The 17873-nt window shown below is 39.7% G+C and overlaps 1 protein-coding gene across 1 annotated transcript; it reads right to left on the bottom strand.

Moving 5' to 3' along the window:
• Nucleotides 1–2783: 2783 nt before the first annotated feature.
• LOC135253429 (uncharacterized) lies at nucleotides 2784–17139 on the bottom strand. Its single transcript, XM_064332713.1, has 8 exons — nucleotides 16874–17139; nucleotides 13931–14043; nucleotides 13442–13720; nucleotides 13164–13306; nucleotides 12814–13055; nucleotides 12618–12677; nucleotides 12440–12519; nucleotides 2784–12329 (listed from the first exon to the last, which is right to left on the bottom strand). The coding sequence occupies exons 2-8, from the start codon at nucleotides 14039–14041 to the stop codon at nucleotides 3975–3977; spliced, it is 9270 nt and encodes a 3089-aa protein (XP_064188783.1). The 5' UTR covers nucleotides 14042–14043; nucleotides 16874–17139; the 3' UTR covers nucleotides 2784–3974.
• Nucleotides 17140–17873: the final 734 nt, after the last annotated feature.

The following is a 17873-nucleotide window of genomic DNA, read 5'->3' as shown; positions in this document are numbered from 1 at the left end:
CATGCCGCAACAAAAAAAGGTGTTACACTAGTGTTGTCACAATACCAAAATTTGATACCGATACCAGGTTTAGTATCACAATAATTGATACTGAAACGATACTGATTCAATACTCGGTACCTAACGATACAGAAATTACCTTAATAGATCAGAAACGTAATGTCCACAAGGGTTTACCTCATTTTCAAGTTCACAATTCATAAAAAACCTGGTTTATTAACAACCTTTAACCTGAAGACTGTTCAACATATCAATAAGCATAGGACTATAATGTTACAACTGTAAAATGCATATTTACCGTAATTTCCGGACTATAAAACGCACCTGAATATAAGCCGCACCAGCTAAATTTAGGGAAAAAAACAAGTGTGTACATATACAAGCCGCACTAGACTATAAGCCGCAGGTGTTTAAATGTTTAATTACCATATGTAAGGGTTCGTGCACAGAGGGGATTGTCAGGAAAGAGATGGCTGTTTGGGGAAGCTTCCATCTTATTAACATTTCCTACAAACAAGTTGCATATTTGCATAACTTATTCAAGTGTTACCATTTAGTGCAATAGTACGGAACATGTACCGTGCTGTGTAAACTGTACTGTATCACATAGCGTTTCAGACACACAAACTTTCACAGCATTCGAAACGTATTTACTGTGCAAAAATAATAAACGGTGCGCTCCCAGCGCACGTACCATAAACAAAGCTTACAGCGCTTGACGAGGTAATATCAATGGCTAAATTAAATGTGTTTTTTAAAAGTGCTAAATTAAAAGTGCCTGTAACACGGCAGTAGGCCTAAAGGTGCAGTAACACGGCTGCTTAAAATATAACCAGCCTCCCAGAAAAGTCCAGTCCATTAATCCATTAATCCATTAATCCAGTAACACGGCTGTAACAAGAAAAGTCAGTCATTCATCCTCATCTTCGTCTTCTTCCTGCGTACTAAAACCACCAAAGTCCTCTTCTTCAGTGTCGGAAACGAACAGCCTCAGGGTGGCTTCGTCAGCCACTCTCCCAGTCTCTCCTTCGTCGCTCTCAAAACCAAAGAACTCCTTTTCGTCAGTGTCGGAATCGAATATCCTCTTAAGGGCCTCAGCCGTGGCGGCGTCCTCCTCTTCATCACGCAGCAGTCCAGCCTTTCGAAACCCGTTGGTGATCGTGGATATTTTGACACTTCTCCACGCTGTCAGGATCCACTGGCAGACTTGAGCAAAAGTTGCTTTTCGCATGCGACCAGTTTTGGTGAATGATTTCTCGCCGCTAGTCATCCACGCCTCCCACTGAACGCGTAGTGCCACTTTGAACGCACGATTCACACTGATGTCGAGTGGCTGCAGATGCTTCGTTGTGCCCCCAGGAATCACAGCTGGAATTGAGTTTGTGCCCTTGATGGCTGCTTTCACGGAATCTGTTATATGGGCCCTCATGCTGTCCAAAACGAGCAATGCTTTTTTTTGGCGAAAGAATCCTCCAGGTCGCTTCCCGTAGCACTCATTCAGCCACTCCTTCATTACGCTTTCCATCATCCACCCTTTCTTGTTGACTTTAACGGAGATGCCGTTCGGGATCTTTTCTTTTGGCATAGTCATCCGCTTAAAAATCACCATTGGCGGAAGCTTTTTTCCGGATGCTGTGCAGCCCAGAACACAAGTGAAATTCGTTCTCTCATGGCCAGTGGTTCTCAACATGATGGTCGATTCACCTGTCTTGTTAACAGTCCTAGTGAGAGGCAGGTCAAACGTCAAAGGCACTTCATCCATATTTATGATCTCGTCCGGTCCGATGGAATATTCGTCTATCTTTTTTTGTGTGAATTCGCGGAAGTTTGTTATTTTTTCCTCGTAGTCGGGAGGGAGTTGCTGACACACAGTCGTCTGCGCCCTGATGGTTTTCGTTTCATAAATCTGAAACACCAGGATGGTCCACCTCTAAAATCTTCAATCTTCATTTCGGTGGCGACTGTTTTGGCTTTCAGTCGGATCTGCACGGTGGAAACACCGCGGCCGTCTGCTCTCTGTGTGTTCAGCCAATCTTCAAGAAAGTCTTCAAGTTCGGGCCATCTGCTTTTGTTACCTCTGAAAGCTTTTTTCGTCTTTTTGCATTGAGCCAGTTCTTCACGCTGGCGTCTCCAACGTCTCACCATTGATTCATTGATGCCAAGGGTACGTGCAGCAGCTCTATTTCCTTCTTTGACAGCCAGATCGACTGCCTTTAACTTAAAAGCTGCATCATATGCAATTCTTCGTTTCTTTTCCATAATGAGGGTTTGTGCATGAAAACTTCCTTTGCGCAAACTGTCTTGCTCTCGTAATGTCTGTCTTGCTCTCGTTCTGTCTCTCGTACTGCATTTGATTCCACTTTTGCTTTCGTGGTTCGCGCCAACTGCCTGTCTCACTCTTTTCCGGTCTCCAGCATTTCCTGCCATAGATTAGCCGCACCGTTGTACAAGCCGCAGGGTTCAAAGCATGGGAAAAAAGTAGCGGCTTTTAGTCCGGAAATTACGGTAAATGTATTATTTAATGTAACCAGTAATAGGAGAAAAGTAATTGTTTATTTGAAAGTGTTTTGGAAAATGACACAGAAAAGACTGGGAATCGCAAATAAAATGGCATGTGATGAGAAAAAGACCAAGTAAACATGTATGCAAAAAAAATGTGAAAAGACAAATAAAAATCATGAACAAAATGGCAAGAGATTAGAAAACACCAAGTGAAAATCTCTGGAAATGAAACATGTGAAAGGGAAAATCACAAAGAAAAAAGACAAGAGATCACAAAAAGATTAAGTAAATTTCTTTAATTGTAATATAAATAAAGAGAAAAATACAGAGTGAAATCATAAGTAAAATGGCAAGAGCAGAGAAACGCGAAGGGAAGTCTATATAATAGCTTTAATTTGTGTGAAAGAACTGGAAAGCGTATATACAGTGAGTGCCCAATTGGTAGAGTTTGTGAAATAAATGGGAAAATATACAGTGAGTGCTGCATTGCTACACTTTAAGTGACTGCTGCACAGCCTACCTGTTGCAAAGTGTGCACTGTTTGTTTCAACATCTTATTTTATGGGGCATATTCCAATGCACTATCATATGGGAAGGCGTCAAGATGGGGTCCATTTATGGAGATGCTGATGTAGGCAGCCAGGTGTTGTTCCTTGAAGCTGGTTTTGGAGATCTGTGTTCACCTGAGGATAAAGGAAAGAAAAAAAGAAAACCAGAAAGTGCAGTAATATAAAGAGAATGCGTAATTATTCGTTGTGCTTTTCAAAGTGATGCTCTTACCCTGTTCATCGTCAAGAAATCATGTTCATACTGGAAATGGGGTGAAGTAGTGCAATGTATTTACAGAATATAGTGTTGTTTGCCCCAGAGATGGTATTTGTTGATATAATTGTGGTGCATATTGGTTTTCTATTTTCAAAATGTATCCCAAAATGTCTTCATGATTAGAAGAAATTTTTGGATAGCGCTTTCGATATTGCTTGTGTTGAAAGTGCTGTAACTGAAACAGGGATAGGTGTAGTCACTTGCCACATCTGTCCAAATTGTAAACAAGTCAGGCAGTTTTCACGGGAGGGGAAAATTTTACAGCCTGCTAACCTTGACAAGCCAGCTGTATTGTAATGTTAAGTTATATCTATCCTTACTAGCTAGGGTCTTTACCTGCTTGCTAATAACTTATTTGAAGAGTTGGGTCTTGGAGATTGACAGTGTTTTGTTAAGAACATAGGGAGAGGAACGTATGAGAGTTAAGTTGAATGCATCAGTTAGGGAAAAATGTGTGCAGAGGTGTTAATGAGACTAACCATTTGTGAACTGTGGATTGATTGTATTCAGGAATTAGACCAGCTGTGTTGTCTGTGGGGAAAAGCCAAGAACAAATCTTCCTCCTGTGCATGATCACGTTTTGAGTGTGCACGGAGAGGAGGGCCTATTCACAGATGGGCTGGGACAAATAAATCAATGTACCGGATTTACTGGAAAACATCAATAACAATACAGTTATGGAAACTGAAATATGTTTGCATTATTTGAATATCAATTTGATAAGCTGTGTTATCTTTGACATAGATATGGTCGATTAAGGTGGCCTTTTCAGTCGTTGCTTGTTTAACAAGTTGGGTGTATCCATGTTGCTGCATGAAATCTTGAACAGTTTGTGTAATGAAGAGATTTTCATTGAAGTCGCCCATTATTATTTTGGTTCCCAAGAATGTGTCTAGATGATGAATCAAATGCAACAGTTTTGTTCTGAAAGTAACCAAACTGTAAGATGGTGGTCTGTAGAGGATGGCAACGTTTGCTTCCAGTGACTTTATGCTGAATGTTAAACATTCAATGTTTAGACATGGCAAATGGGTGATGTTGCAGTCTGCATCATTTTTAAAGTAAAGTCCAACACCACCATGCTGCTGTTTCTTTAGTTCCATGAACATATGTTCAGTGTCATCATATGCAAGGCACCTTGGTTTGCTGTGAAATGAAAAGGTGTTGAGATGAGTGTCTTGGGTAGAATGTTGTTGTTGTAGCCATGTTTCTGTCACACAAATGACATCAGCTGCAAAATATCTGTGATCACATCGAATGTCTTCGATATGAGCAGAAAGTCCTTGAACATTGTGCAGAAAGATTCTGTAAGTTGTATTGAAGGATTGAAGTGGTGGCTCAATGAATGCAGGCATGTTTTGTATTGAAGTGTGAATTGTGTCATTAGCATATATAGCAGTGGCTTTAAAATCTTCAATGATGAGTCCTTCAAGAGATGTTACACGACTCAGTGCTACATATGCTTGTCCAGAGCTAAACATTTTCTTGAGAGAGACAACAGCTTTCTCCACTGTTAAACCTTGCACTTTGTGAACAGTGCAAGCCCAAGCTAACTTCAGAGCAAACTGACGTCTCACACCACCACCGTTTGTTATTCTGTCCTCTTCAGGCTCAATTGGTGTGGCTTTTTCCTGTCCAGGTTTGGAAGATGGTTTCTTATTTCGAGCCATTTTTCCGACTTTTTCATCATCAAAGGTGACATATATCCTTGATGGGAAAGTGTCATCATCCTTATAACATATGTCAGAAACTGTTCCAAAGACTCCATTTGCAAGTCCATCTGAAACATCAATGTTTTTCAGTAACATGACACGTGCATGTATGCCAAGATGCAGTGTATTTACCAAACAAGTATTGTAAACTTTGAGATGGTGTGTCATTTTTCTTTTCAGGCGACCAGTTTTAGCATCCCTGTCAAAATCTTGAGCTTCAATGGAAGTGGTATGAGGGCACATTTTGTGCAACATCTGAAAATTATGAGTGTCAACTTGTTGGTTTGTTGCATAAATGTGAAGATCTTCACTGAATTCTCCTTCTCCTGTCTCACAACTTTTCAGCATGTTGATATCTTGTTGTTGCAGTGGTTGCTTTTTCTTGTGTGTTCTTAAGCGATTTAGCAACTGTGCAAAGTGTGTGTCTTTCTGTCTGACTATTTCTGTGAGTTCTGTTACAGCAAAATGATTTTGCCATAAGTTAACACCACTTGGTTGTGTATACAAGGGTTTTCCTTTGACTGGTGGCAATTGATATAGGTCTCCTACTGCAATGATAGACACTTTACCAAAAGAGGAATAGTCACCTGTTTGTTTGATCTGTCTTAACCGTCCGTGGATATACGTAAGAAGTTTATGATCAACCATTGAAATTTCATCAATAATCAGTATTTGGATCTTGTTGAGTTTGGCTCTCAAAGTATTAATTTTTTCCTCTGCAAGTGGTTGATATGGTAATGAGACATCTATTCCAATTGAAAAGCAATTGTGTATTGTAGCCGCATCAATGTTGTAAGCAGCAACACCAGTTGGAGCAGTGAGTAAGACATGCGTGTCATCTGGGTTTTCTGATAGCTTGGACAAGATACGAGATGCTTCATAATTGATGGCTTTTATCAGGTGGGACTTGCCTGTGCCAGCTCCTCCAGTGATAAATACATAAAATGGATCTGGGTTTTCGTTGTTGAGTTTTTGTAAACACCAGTGCCGAATCTTGTAAAATAATTGCAGCTGTTTTTCATTTAGTGACCGTAGGAGACACATTGCAGTGTCTTTTTGCAACCCACAGAACCTAGGTTCGATAGTGAAAGTGTTGCTTTTATCTGGTTGCAGATCGGGAAGGATTTCATCAGTTTCCTCTGTGTTTGTTACATGACTGGTAATTGCTTCCAGACACTGTAGACGTTGTAATTCTGATTCTGGGCAAATTAGCGACCATGCATCTTCTGGTGGTCCATCTCTGTTTAGATGTTCTTGAGCCATGTCAATTTCATCAGCTTCTTTTTCAAAGAGTTTTTGATTGGTGTCAACCAGGAATTTCACAGCCTTAAGTTCACTGTTGATGATTTGGACAAAGCCTGTGTGATAGAAGTCCTCAAATGTGTTGAAGTTTGGTGGTTTTAACTCGGAATCATTGTAATGAGGAAGGAATAACTGTAGAATACTGTGGTAATATTTCTCAGGATTTTTTGTGCGTGAGAAGCGGGCATAACGCACAACAGCAGCGTCTGTGCGTGTCCTCTTCATCACAAATCCTAAGTCCTGATCCAGTTTTATGGAGTTAGGTGATGACTTGTCTGATTTTGACAGAATTCTGTAGTGTGATGCAAAGGTTGCCAAACACATTTCAGGAAATGCTTCTGTTTTTGGTCTTCCTTTGTATTTGTCTGTGATGCTGTTCATCCATATGCTGTCATTTTCAGTGTTGAGTCTTTTCTGAAGAAGATGAAGCGGAAGACTCATTTTGATGGGATGTTGACCAGTTGGAATGAACTGAACCTTTCTTGATCCCTCTTTGAGTCTCATGTTGGTTAGTCGGTATATACTCTCCTGTGCAGATACTTCTCGGTTATGAAGGTAAACACTGCCGAGTTTCCGCAAGGCTAGTTTAGCATCAATGTTATTTGAGGCCTCTTTTTGGGCTTGCTGTAGCAATAATCCCATTTCTCTCTCTTGCTTAGATATGTAAGATATTATATACACAATGCAAGAGTAGGCGTCAACAACATACTGAATGTCCATATTTGCATTCCAGCATCGGAGAAGTTGTGTGTTATACTGATTAACCCAAACATCAGATGGTTTTCTCTGTAAAACAACATTGGTTTTTTTGGTCATGCGTATGTATGCAGCTTCAAACAGCTCCTGTGATATCCCAATAGATGAAAAGAGGGAATCTGCAGAATCAAAAGATATGTCAGTGTTCATGACAACTTGCCGTACCCTCTCCATAATCTGTCCTGCAAGTTCCATTGAAAGCCTTGGATGATTAGTTTGTTGTTGAGGTTGTGTTTGGTTAGGCTCACTAGGCATTTCTTCTTCAGAAATTTTATTCCTTGTGATGAAAGTGTTTTTTGATGGTGGCCGCGGGAAGTTAAAGCGACAGACAGTTTTGTTTTTTCTGCAGCTCTTTGAATGCCTTTTGCTGTGCTGTTGCACAGTAGAGACAATGTCGTGCATTTCCTTATCGTCAAGAGGTGGCATTTCACATGTCACATATTGATCGATAAATGCTACAACATCAGCATCATCGGCTTTATCAACTTGCGGTGCATTTTCAACCCAGAACAGACAATGAGTATGAGGTGAACCTCGTTGTTGAAATTCCACTCTGTAGAAGTAGTCAACAATTTTTCCAATTGGTTGAGCTGGTGACATGATGACATCTTTAAGGAAACAATGAAAGCGATGATCAAACATTCTGGCAGCTGTTACGGGATTCTTTCTCAAGAGATCACATCTCTCTGACCAGTCCAGATCATCAGCATTTATATGTTTGCCTTCTAGCCGGAGGAAAATTTGCAATGTCTCTTTCCATCGCATGTCAGCTGAAGAAAAGGAACAAAACCAGGTTGGGATTCCAAGCTGTCTAACCATAGCAAAAAGATCTTTCTGAACACTTTGCCAGAAAGCAGGTGTGCCTCTGATAGGTTTCATGAATTTGTATCCCTCGTCAAAATGGAGAATTCTTTGAAGTGAATCTTCGTTCATTAGCATGTCTGATGTAATTTTTCTGCCAGAGTCATACCCTTTTCTCAGTGCAATAGATACATTTGAGACCACTTGGTTAATCTCAGATAAATATTGTGCATAAAAAATGTAGTCCAGGTTTTTTGCAAATCTTCCATCTGCATTGAGTATGCGGTTATTGAAATATCTACATATGGTTAACTTTTCTTCTCTGGTATCGTTAAAAGTACCGGTTCCTTTGGGGAAAAGAACAGGGAAGCATTTTGCTTCATTGCCTTCATTGGTTAGTAATCTGACTGGGTTGTTGTCTTGTGCTGGGGCCAGAGACAAAATTCCATCGAAGTGCTGATCCATCACCTCTTGGACAATATCAACAGGTTGTAAACATGTATCATTGAACATTCCATGTTGCTGTGTATCATGTATTGTTTCATCAATGTGTTCATCATCTGGTGTTGTTTCAGAGGATGCTTCATCATTAGTGTTTTCTGGATTAATCTCAACACAGGTTTCATTGTCAAAAGACAGAGGGTTGTTGGGTTGTTGAATTTTGTTGAGTGGATTAATCCATTCGTGGTTGAAGGTAATATCTTTGTACCATGGGTTATGTTGTTTCAAGTACGAGAAAGCTTTATGAATAGCAGCAGTGTTTACATATTGATATTCATAGTGGCCTTTGTATGTTAACTTTCTCTTTAGTTTGACACGGATCATCAAATCATCGTGCTCTGGTCTTGGAAGTACACTTGCAATCTGAGGGAGATTAGATGGTACACATGTGACAGGTCCATGAACACCATTTTGTCCCCCTTTCGGTAAAGCAAGCATCTTCATAAAAGGAATGTTTATTGCAATCAAATGTTGTTCGAGTGAATTTAAGTTCTTCAGATGTGGTGGAATGGGATCCAAAACCAAATTATTAGCAACACTTTCCGGAGGCATTCTTCCATCAAGAAGTTTTCTGTGACATGTGTAACAAATCCACAGTGTACTATTAGGATCTGTGCAGTGTTCTACACAGGCACTTTCGCATTTATGAAGGTATGTTTCAGTAATGCATTTACTGACCAATGAAGCTGTAGCATTGCCTTTTTTTCCATATGTGTCTTTTTTACATTGTATGACTTGTTGTTTAAACAATTGTCGATGGTATACGGAGCAAACATATTGGGGACCAGTGCTAACCTTGTTTTTGAATTCCTGAACAATGTAGTCCATTTGTTGTCTTTGTTTCTTTGATTTAATCCTTCTGGTAATATTGCACTGTTTCAGATTTACCTTGTGTTGCTCATCAGTAGCATATTTGTCTATGCTGCACTTTTTCTTATTTGTACGATGTTGTTCATCAGTGGCATATTTCTGTGCACTGTGTTGTTTCACATTTGCCTGGTGTTGGGCATCAGTGGAATATTTCTGTTGACTGTACTGTTTCACTTTTGCCTGGTGTTGGGCATCAGTGGCATATTTCTGTTGACTGTACTGTTTCACATTTGCCTGGTGTTGGGCATCAGTGGCATATTTCTGTTGACTGTACTGTTTCACATTTGCCTGGTGTTGGGCATCAGTGGCATATTTCTGTGCACTGTACTGTTTCACATTTGTCCGGTGTTGGGTATCAGTGGCATATTTGTTTATGCTGCGTTCTTTGATAGTTTTCTTGTAGTTTGCATCTTCATTGTATCTTTTAATTCCTCTGTTATTTTTTGCATCTTGGAATTGTTTGTTCATTTCATATTGCTTGTTTTTTCTGTCAAGCTCACGTCGACTTGAAGAACTCCTTATCTGATGTGACTGTGGACAGTCATTGGATTTGCTGCAGAGTTTAGTGCATTGGTCAGAATTGTGTTGCTTCACGCATGTAACTACTTCATAATGAGATGCGTTGCAGTGTTTTAGGTATATAGCTGTGTCAATTGTCTTTCCATTTGTTGTGGAATACTTGAACCACTTGTTGCGACTGTATGTGAAAACATCAACTCCAAAGAGATCTGCAGCTGCTTGTATTTCCACCTCAGTTGCCCAAGTTTGAACATATTTCATGCGTGATGCTTGTACATAGTTTTCAACAGAAAAATATCCATGTCGGAGAATAGGAGCATACTGTAATGCATTTGTTTCCATATGTTTAACTACAGCTAGTTGGATTTTTCTGTGATGACCTTCAGTTGCACTAATGGAAAATGACAATGCTCTGAAAAAGCAGTTCCCATCACCTACAATAGCCTTTGTCTCACAAGGATCACTCATTGGGACATTCCTTGGCACTGGTTCTTGTGTATGAACGTATTCAGGTGAGTTGTGGATGATGTTCATTTTTGAACAAAGTGATATTTTTTGCTGCATAGTGAAAGGAGAGAATGTGAGACATGGGCTTTCCATTTCATTGACAAAAATAACTTCATCTGCACTTGGATAAGGCATTGTTGGGTTGCTCTCAGACATGTTGTAATGTAACTGACATTGTACTGACCTGCTCAAATGTAGCATCAGCCTTTGAAATGGCTTTTGACAGCCCTTGCATACATCTAGGGAAGTCATTGTTATGGTATCACTGGTATTATTGGCTTCGTGTAGATTGTGGGATTTAGGACCTATATTTTGAATCTGGAGAAGATCTGTTCTTCTTGTTCCTGTGACTTCTACAGGATTACCCTGCAACGGTCTCTTCCTTGTAACTTTCATCTTTATTGCAGTGGCTTCAATTGGAGTGGCCTCTTTCACTTTCTGACATGGTAGAGGTTGTTGTTCAACATGGTTTAGGCCTACATTGACCTCAGTTTGGTTATGTTTTTGCAGTTTTTGACGTTTGGGACCTTGCCATAGAGGTTGTTGGTCTGCGTGTTTCACAATTACTTCTTGATGCAAAGATTGGAAGTTATAATGTAATTGACATTGTTTTGATCTGCGCAAATGTACCAGCAGCGTTTGAAATGGCTTTTGACAGCTGTTGCATACATCTGGCAAAGTTATGGCTATGGTATCGCTGGTATTATTGCCTTCATCAAAATTATGGGATTTTGCAGCATAATTTTGAATCTGCACATTAGTGGTTGTAGGTGCAAGCTTTGTTCTTTTCTGATTTTCTGTGGCCTGTGTATATATGGTTTTTTTTGTTGTGGGAGAATCTGTTTCTGTGTTGTGTAAATCATGTCCAATGAGCTGAAACATTTGTGCTAAAGACCTAGGAGTCATATACGTGCCAGTCTTATACGCATCCACCAAAACAATTGTTTTGTTAACATCAACATGAGAAACAGGAATGAGGCTTTCAAAATGATGGCCATTGTATGCCAACACCAATGGAACATCAGTATCTCTTGCATTTGCTGGATCTATTGAATCTGCAGATATTACATATATTGGACTATGAGCTTGAGCAGTTGTTGTTTTCCAAGGTGTGTTGAAAACAAGGATATCTTTCTTAGTAGTATGAGCACAACTAAGGATAGCCATATCACCAAAATAGTCAAGGTCATATTGGTTAGTTGTTTGCAAAGTTTGCCATGCTTCTCTCCACTGCTGTTCTGTATATATGCTTGGATAGTATGGAGATGCCTTAATTTTCTGTTCACCTATAGTATTCCAGACCTTTCTATAGTGCTCAGGCCTTTCTGGCAAATGTTCTGCAAAACATTGTCTTGCATTTATGTTATCAATAATAGATTCATACAAGCAATTACCATTGGCCTTGTTTGGATTGCCACTTCTAAGTTGGATACCATGCTGCTCTGCTATGCTAATTGCCGTCTCAAATATTGAGTTGCCTCCACCTACACCTCCTCTTATGTGGTTCTTGGCCTTTTTTATGGCAAGTACTGCGGCTGGTCTGCTGTTTATTTCTTTTTGTTTGTTTTCAATATCAGCATGAGCTACTGTCTGTAAGCACACTGTCTTGTTATGGTCTAAATCTCCCCCACTTGTGTCATGCACAACACTTCCTTCATCTGTACCAAACTTCTGTTTCTGTACTAGTTGACTAGCCAACTCCTGTTTCAGTACTCTCTCAGTAGGCAACTCCTGCTTCTGTTCTGTCTGTGTAACACTAGTGTGTATGTGTCCCATCTTTCTCCTCCTTACTACCTTGTCCCTAACATCTTCCTGTTCTACAACTTCTCTGACCCTGTCAACTACAACCAGAGGTCTACGACCCACAAGACGTGAACCAGCACCACTTAGCTTTTTGATGTGCAGAGATTTCTTCTCAGCCACAGACTTGGGTGCTGGGTCATGGACAGGCTTGGCGTTCTGGCGGTAGCCGGAAGGGTAACATAGGACGTGTGTGTCAAAGATGCGTTCCATCGTACCCCCACTGAGAATTCGCTGTAAAGACAAGTTGATGTTAGGAGTTAGTTACGTTGAATATTTACGGCCTACTTTTTAAATGTCATTGAACAGTTCTACATCAAGTGTATACATCAACACAAACGTACTTGCTGTATGTCAACAAACAGTCCTTTGGCAGCATGCTGACGTATACAATGACGCCGGTCCCGAACCTGCATCCTTACATCTACAAACAAGGACAAATAACATGAGTTAAATTAAATATGGGTCTCCAATGTAACAGTAACACATTGGGACACAGACACATTGGCATGCAAGAATTACCTGGAACAGTAGGCAGCAGATGTGTCCATTGGTCATGGTCGACATACTTCATTTTAACAGCTGCACAAAAGAACATACAGACGTATGGGTTTAGAAAAAAAAAGAAAAAAAGAAAAAAGCAGAGACAGAACATTGTTCAAATATTGGACACCACTAACACTGGACAATTTTATGTAACACACAGAGCAGTTATTACCTGGAAAGGGCCGATAGGATGTTGCTGAGCGCTGAGATGGAGCAACACACTGTGGCTGTGATGAAGTACCATGCTTCTTCTTGTTTTTGTGGAAGCATCTTTTGAGTGTAGGACGCACTCCAAGTGGCACAGGATTGACAGGGACGTGTAGGATGCTGTATGAAGTGTTCCAAATGAAGTCCGCAAGGAGAGGCATACCTTTGTCATCACTTAGGTGTACCAAATCCTGACACCAGAGATGCCTTAAAGAAAAAGTAATGACAATAATAAAGTCCCAGACAAACAAGCATAAGAATATACTATGTACTCCAAGAACAGTGATGTTGTATCCACAACTTCTTGGAACATACCTTTTGGATGGCTGGAAAACATCATTTGTTGAGAAATACCGCACTCCCATCTTTGCTGCAACTCGGTGATATTCCTGCTTTAGCAGAAGCTGGTATTCCAGTGTTGCATGTACATGTCGTATGGGGAAATCCACCACAAACACCTACAAATAACAAATTGCTATTAGCATTAAAACAAAACCTACTTAATTTCTGTGACTATTACTAGTCCCTATAACATAACATTTTACTGAAGGACAGTATTGCCTTTGTCTGAGTGTTTATGATTTCACACATACCTTGTTTGGCCAGTGTTGCAATGCAACACTGAGGAGAGTCCCAAAGGCCCTGGCAGCCTCCTCAATAGTGCGACTTGAGGTCATGTTGTTCCCTGGAGCAAGCAGGCACACTGCATCTGGAGTACGTGGAGTATCACCAAGATGGGAGATCTCCAAACGCAACGCTTTTGCATCTCCTCCAGGTGTGGCCATAAAACCAAAGGACAGCCGACCCTCTGGCATGTTCACAACTCCATCAGCAAAAGATCTGAGATGTGAATCGCCAACAACGAACACAAACTGCATAAAGAAAACACAAATCAAACATGTTACTACATAAGGGAAAACACAAATCAAACATGTTAATAAATACGCCAATGAATGTTGTTACAACACCAAGTGATGTAACAACCTTGCATGTATCCAATTATGTTGTATGACATGCTATACAGTACATAACATAGTATTATATGCTATAGGAAACTTTTAAGGAACTTTTGTATACATCACCTCTTTCGCATTGGTGTGACAATTGTCAGGAAACACAGTCTTGTGTTGATGCCCAGTGATGTCTGACACAGGCCATCGGCGGACTTTATGACGTGAGCCACACCCTGCCATGGCTTAACAGGAAGAACTATATTAAATTGATGCCACATAAAAAACATAGCATTACTGCTGCTACCTGTTGTTTGCACATCAAAGTCATGCACACATGTGTTTGCCATGAACATGAAGGCCACTTAGTCCTTCCATTCATCTGATAATGTGCATTACAGCTTTTTTTCAAATACAGAGCAAACAACAACTTTCACCATTTAGCGCACATGCCAAATCTGGCCAATCCTTGGCCATTTAGGGGGTACCCTATTTAAAGCTTTGTAACCCCAGATGTGAACATCACAGACACTTGAAAAATTGCTTAAATGAAGGAAGACATTTGTCCCATTTACAATACTAGCTTAGATTACTTTATATTCATAATTTTGAAACCGGTTTGATTTTATGCAAACCGACTGAACTGGCATTTGTCATTATGAGACGTTCTGGCAAATGAAAAAGTAGACTACATGAGCAACCTGTGCCGATGGCGCTAGATCCAACTTGTATTGCATTAGTAAAAAGCAATATGACAATGTGATTAACGTAATAGTATGTTTGTCTATAAACGGAGCCACTAGCGTCTGTGGGTCAAAAAGAAACATTGACAGGCTGTGCGCAATTTAGTGCCGAGGCCGGCAACAAGGAGATCAAGTTTCATTATACAACGGCTTGGCTGAATACTCGATTCTGGTTGGTCTAAGGGTGGGCATTATTTCTCAGTAAAGGGACACCTCGGCCTTTTAACAGAAAATCAATGCGATACAAAATCCAGCATTCTAAATGTTTAAACAGCAACATTATTCTTTCGCTTTGTAATTGTAACTGATTGCAACGTTGAATCACATTTGTAGTTACTGTTGCTAGCTTTACAAATCGGAATCGTCCCTGGACAGTAGAATAGGCATACCGCATTTAACTCATGGCTACAGGTGCATTTTCATCTGTATGTTTGTGAACGATTGCGTTTATAGTAACCGCTGGTTTGAATACAATTCAGTAGTTGGCTAGCTAGCTAGCCGGGATAACAAGCATGCCGTGAGACCATTCTGACCTAAAACCAAGAATTTTAATATTGGCTATGTGACGCGCACGACCACACCATTAAAAAAGCAAGACAGTGCTAGGGAGATTAATTTGATTGACTTGTGGTTTCATGCAGTTTTATTAAATAATGTAATCACAAAAATGACCAAAATTGGTGCTAAATGTATGGTATAAAACGAGATGGAACTATTTTTTCTTGATAGAATCATTGTTCTCATAGAATTAACGACCAAAGGTTTTTGATTAACAACGGTGGAAATAGAAACCGGCCAGAGTTTTTGCATAGCAACGGTCCAAAAAGAAATACCAACCAGAGTATAAGACTTGTATCTGAACAGATTTGGCCTGACAAGAACAACAAACATGATATAACAAACCAATATACAGATTGTTTTATATATACTCTCAAACACATTCATTATGTTTTAATGCGAACTTTGATGTCTTGACATCCGAGACGACTGAACGCATTCACATTCCACAAATAACTGTTAACAACATTTGTAGCACTTTTTGGTAATTTGTATTTGTTCTAATACTGTAGCTTATTCTTCTGCCTAGTTGGCTTTGCAGAGGTCAGAATAGTGTTCACTGTGTGAACTAAACTGTGTTCTTGGCTAGAAATAGCTGTACAAAATTCTATCTTATTGAACCTGTGTTTTGTAGTTGTTCATGACCATGAAATGCACTTTTTTCAGCGTCCGCCAAATAAATGTAATGCAATGTAATATAGCAGAAAACATGCACACGTCATAAAGATTTTGTTGCTGAATTGATTATTGCGACTCATCGTTATTTCCATATAATCGCAAAATGACAAGAATAAATACAATGAGAACTCGGACTCGGAATTTGTATCTAATATTGCAGTGGTACATCCACCGTTTGCTTTCATCTATTTTAGATTCCTTCAAACTTACTGCTAGCGGAGCAGCTAAATACTTGACTGCAATAAAATTAAGGCACTTTGCAAAATCAAAAGGGACGCTTGCTAGAATTAACCTGTTATTTTACCCTGACAAAAAGTGCGGAAGGCGAGTTTTCCTGTTTTTACTGTACTATATCCAAAGTAAATTACGCAGAACTACCACATACATCACATAACTGTGTCAAACGTTTTGAGTCAGTTATAAAGGGCTAAGAAACAAAATCCGGATGGAAATATTCAGCAACCGAATTAAAGATTAAAAACATTTGCATGTTTTGCTACATAATATGCTGTCCGAGCACGAATGCTTAATATTGTATAAAAACAGACTTGATACTAAAGCAAGAAAAGAACAGAAGAGCATACGTTATAATCCTCAATCATAATTTATTATCTGTTCCAAGAAGCTGGCATGCTATAACCAAAAGTAGGCTACTGAGCGACATAACATAAAAGATTGAATTGAAGTAAATATTATGAAAATAATAAATCACAATAATAAATACTACCCGCCGAGCAGGGACATTTTTGGGGGTAAAATAATTTAGACCCTAGTCCTGCGGTGGAAATGCACTGAGATCCTAAAAAGGTTACTAGTTTCTGCGGCAGAAACGGCAGCACTTTGAACCGCGTACTGAAAGGTGGATTACACAGTTGGGCGCAGTATATTTATTCGCCTCCGGGCGGCGGTGTAATGATACGTGTGGACGGGGCCTAGCAGCCAAGTTAACGTTAATATGATCGGAAAGAGCACATTAGCAACCGGTGCAAAAGTAGCTGCATAAACAGTTGATTACAGTGAATTTTAGCACATTCGTTGCAAAACACGTAGCCAGGCTAGGAAGCTATTCGCCAAACAATGAAAACGAGAAACTTACCCCAGGCCTGGTTTGTCAACGCTGGTCTTCAATTAAAACTGTGGTCGTTCGTTAACGTGTCGATTCCAATTGCCTTAATAAACAAATGTTTTAATATAAATTTGACTACCAATATTGATTATTTGCTTGTTAATTCAACGATGAGATATAGAATGGTTTCACAAGGAGAACTACCTCAAACGAAGGCGCTTGCTAAGTAGCTACCCAAAAGTGAAATGGCGGGCAGGAAGCCTTTGGGGTTTTATCGACGCTGAGAATGCTGGGATTTTTTCCCCAGACGCCACTGACTAGCAAACAAGGAAAAGGTAGAATCTGATTGTAGAAATAATCTTCTCATCTTAATCATCACACTGTTGTTATTATAAGTGGGCGCTTTTAATGCAAAGTGGTCATCATTGCATGTCAATGCATGAACGCGGCAGATCTCCGCTCCACATGACAGCCATTTACACGTCTGGCCACTCCGGAGGCCAGGCATTCACACGTCTGGGTACTACCGCCCAGTTGCGCACATTGCCTTTCACTTTACTTTTTTTTGTATAAATAAACTTTATTTCAATTATACAAGTCATTACAAACAATTACATAAACAAGAAAATCTAAATACATTCAGCAAAGCATCTTCTATATTAAAAGTCCAGAGTTTGCCAAAGATTTTCATTGCCGTGCTTGATGTCAATTCTCCTTCGACGTTTCAGTTCTGTTAAAATGTTCGTGCATACAGATTCACTTGACACGTAGATGTGATCAATTGTCATTTTATTTCGCGTTTTCCATATGTGCTGATTCACTAGACATATTATTAACCAATAAAAACCTTTAAGTTTATCATCAATGTTATATATTATTCCATAAAATACAGTTTCTGGTGTAATTGAAATATTAACACCAATAGATTTAATTTGTTCTCATATTTTTCAGATCTACTGCATTCAATCAACAGATGCTCCAAAGTTTCATCTGCATCACAATCAGGCATTGGGCAGGATTGCGTTGTAAC

The sequence above is a fragment of the Anguilla rostrata genome, chromosome 4 (genome assembly GCF_018555375.3).
Source record: "Anguilla rostrata isolate EN2019 chromosome 4, ASM1855537v3, whole genome shotgun sequence".
NCBI lineage: Eukaryota > Metazoa > Chordata > Actinopteri > Anguilliformes > Anguillidae > Anguilla > Anguilla rostrata.
Note: the sequence above shows the minus strand (reverse complement) of the source record. Positions and strands in the feature narration are given on the sequence as shown.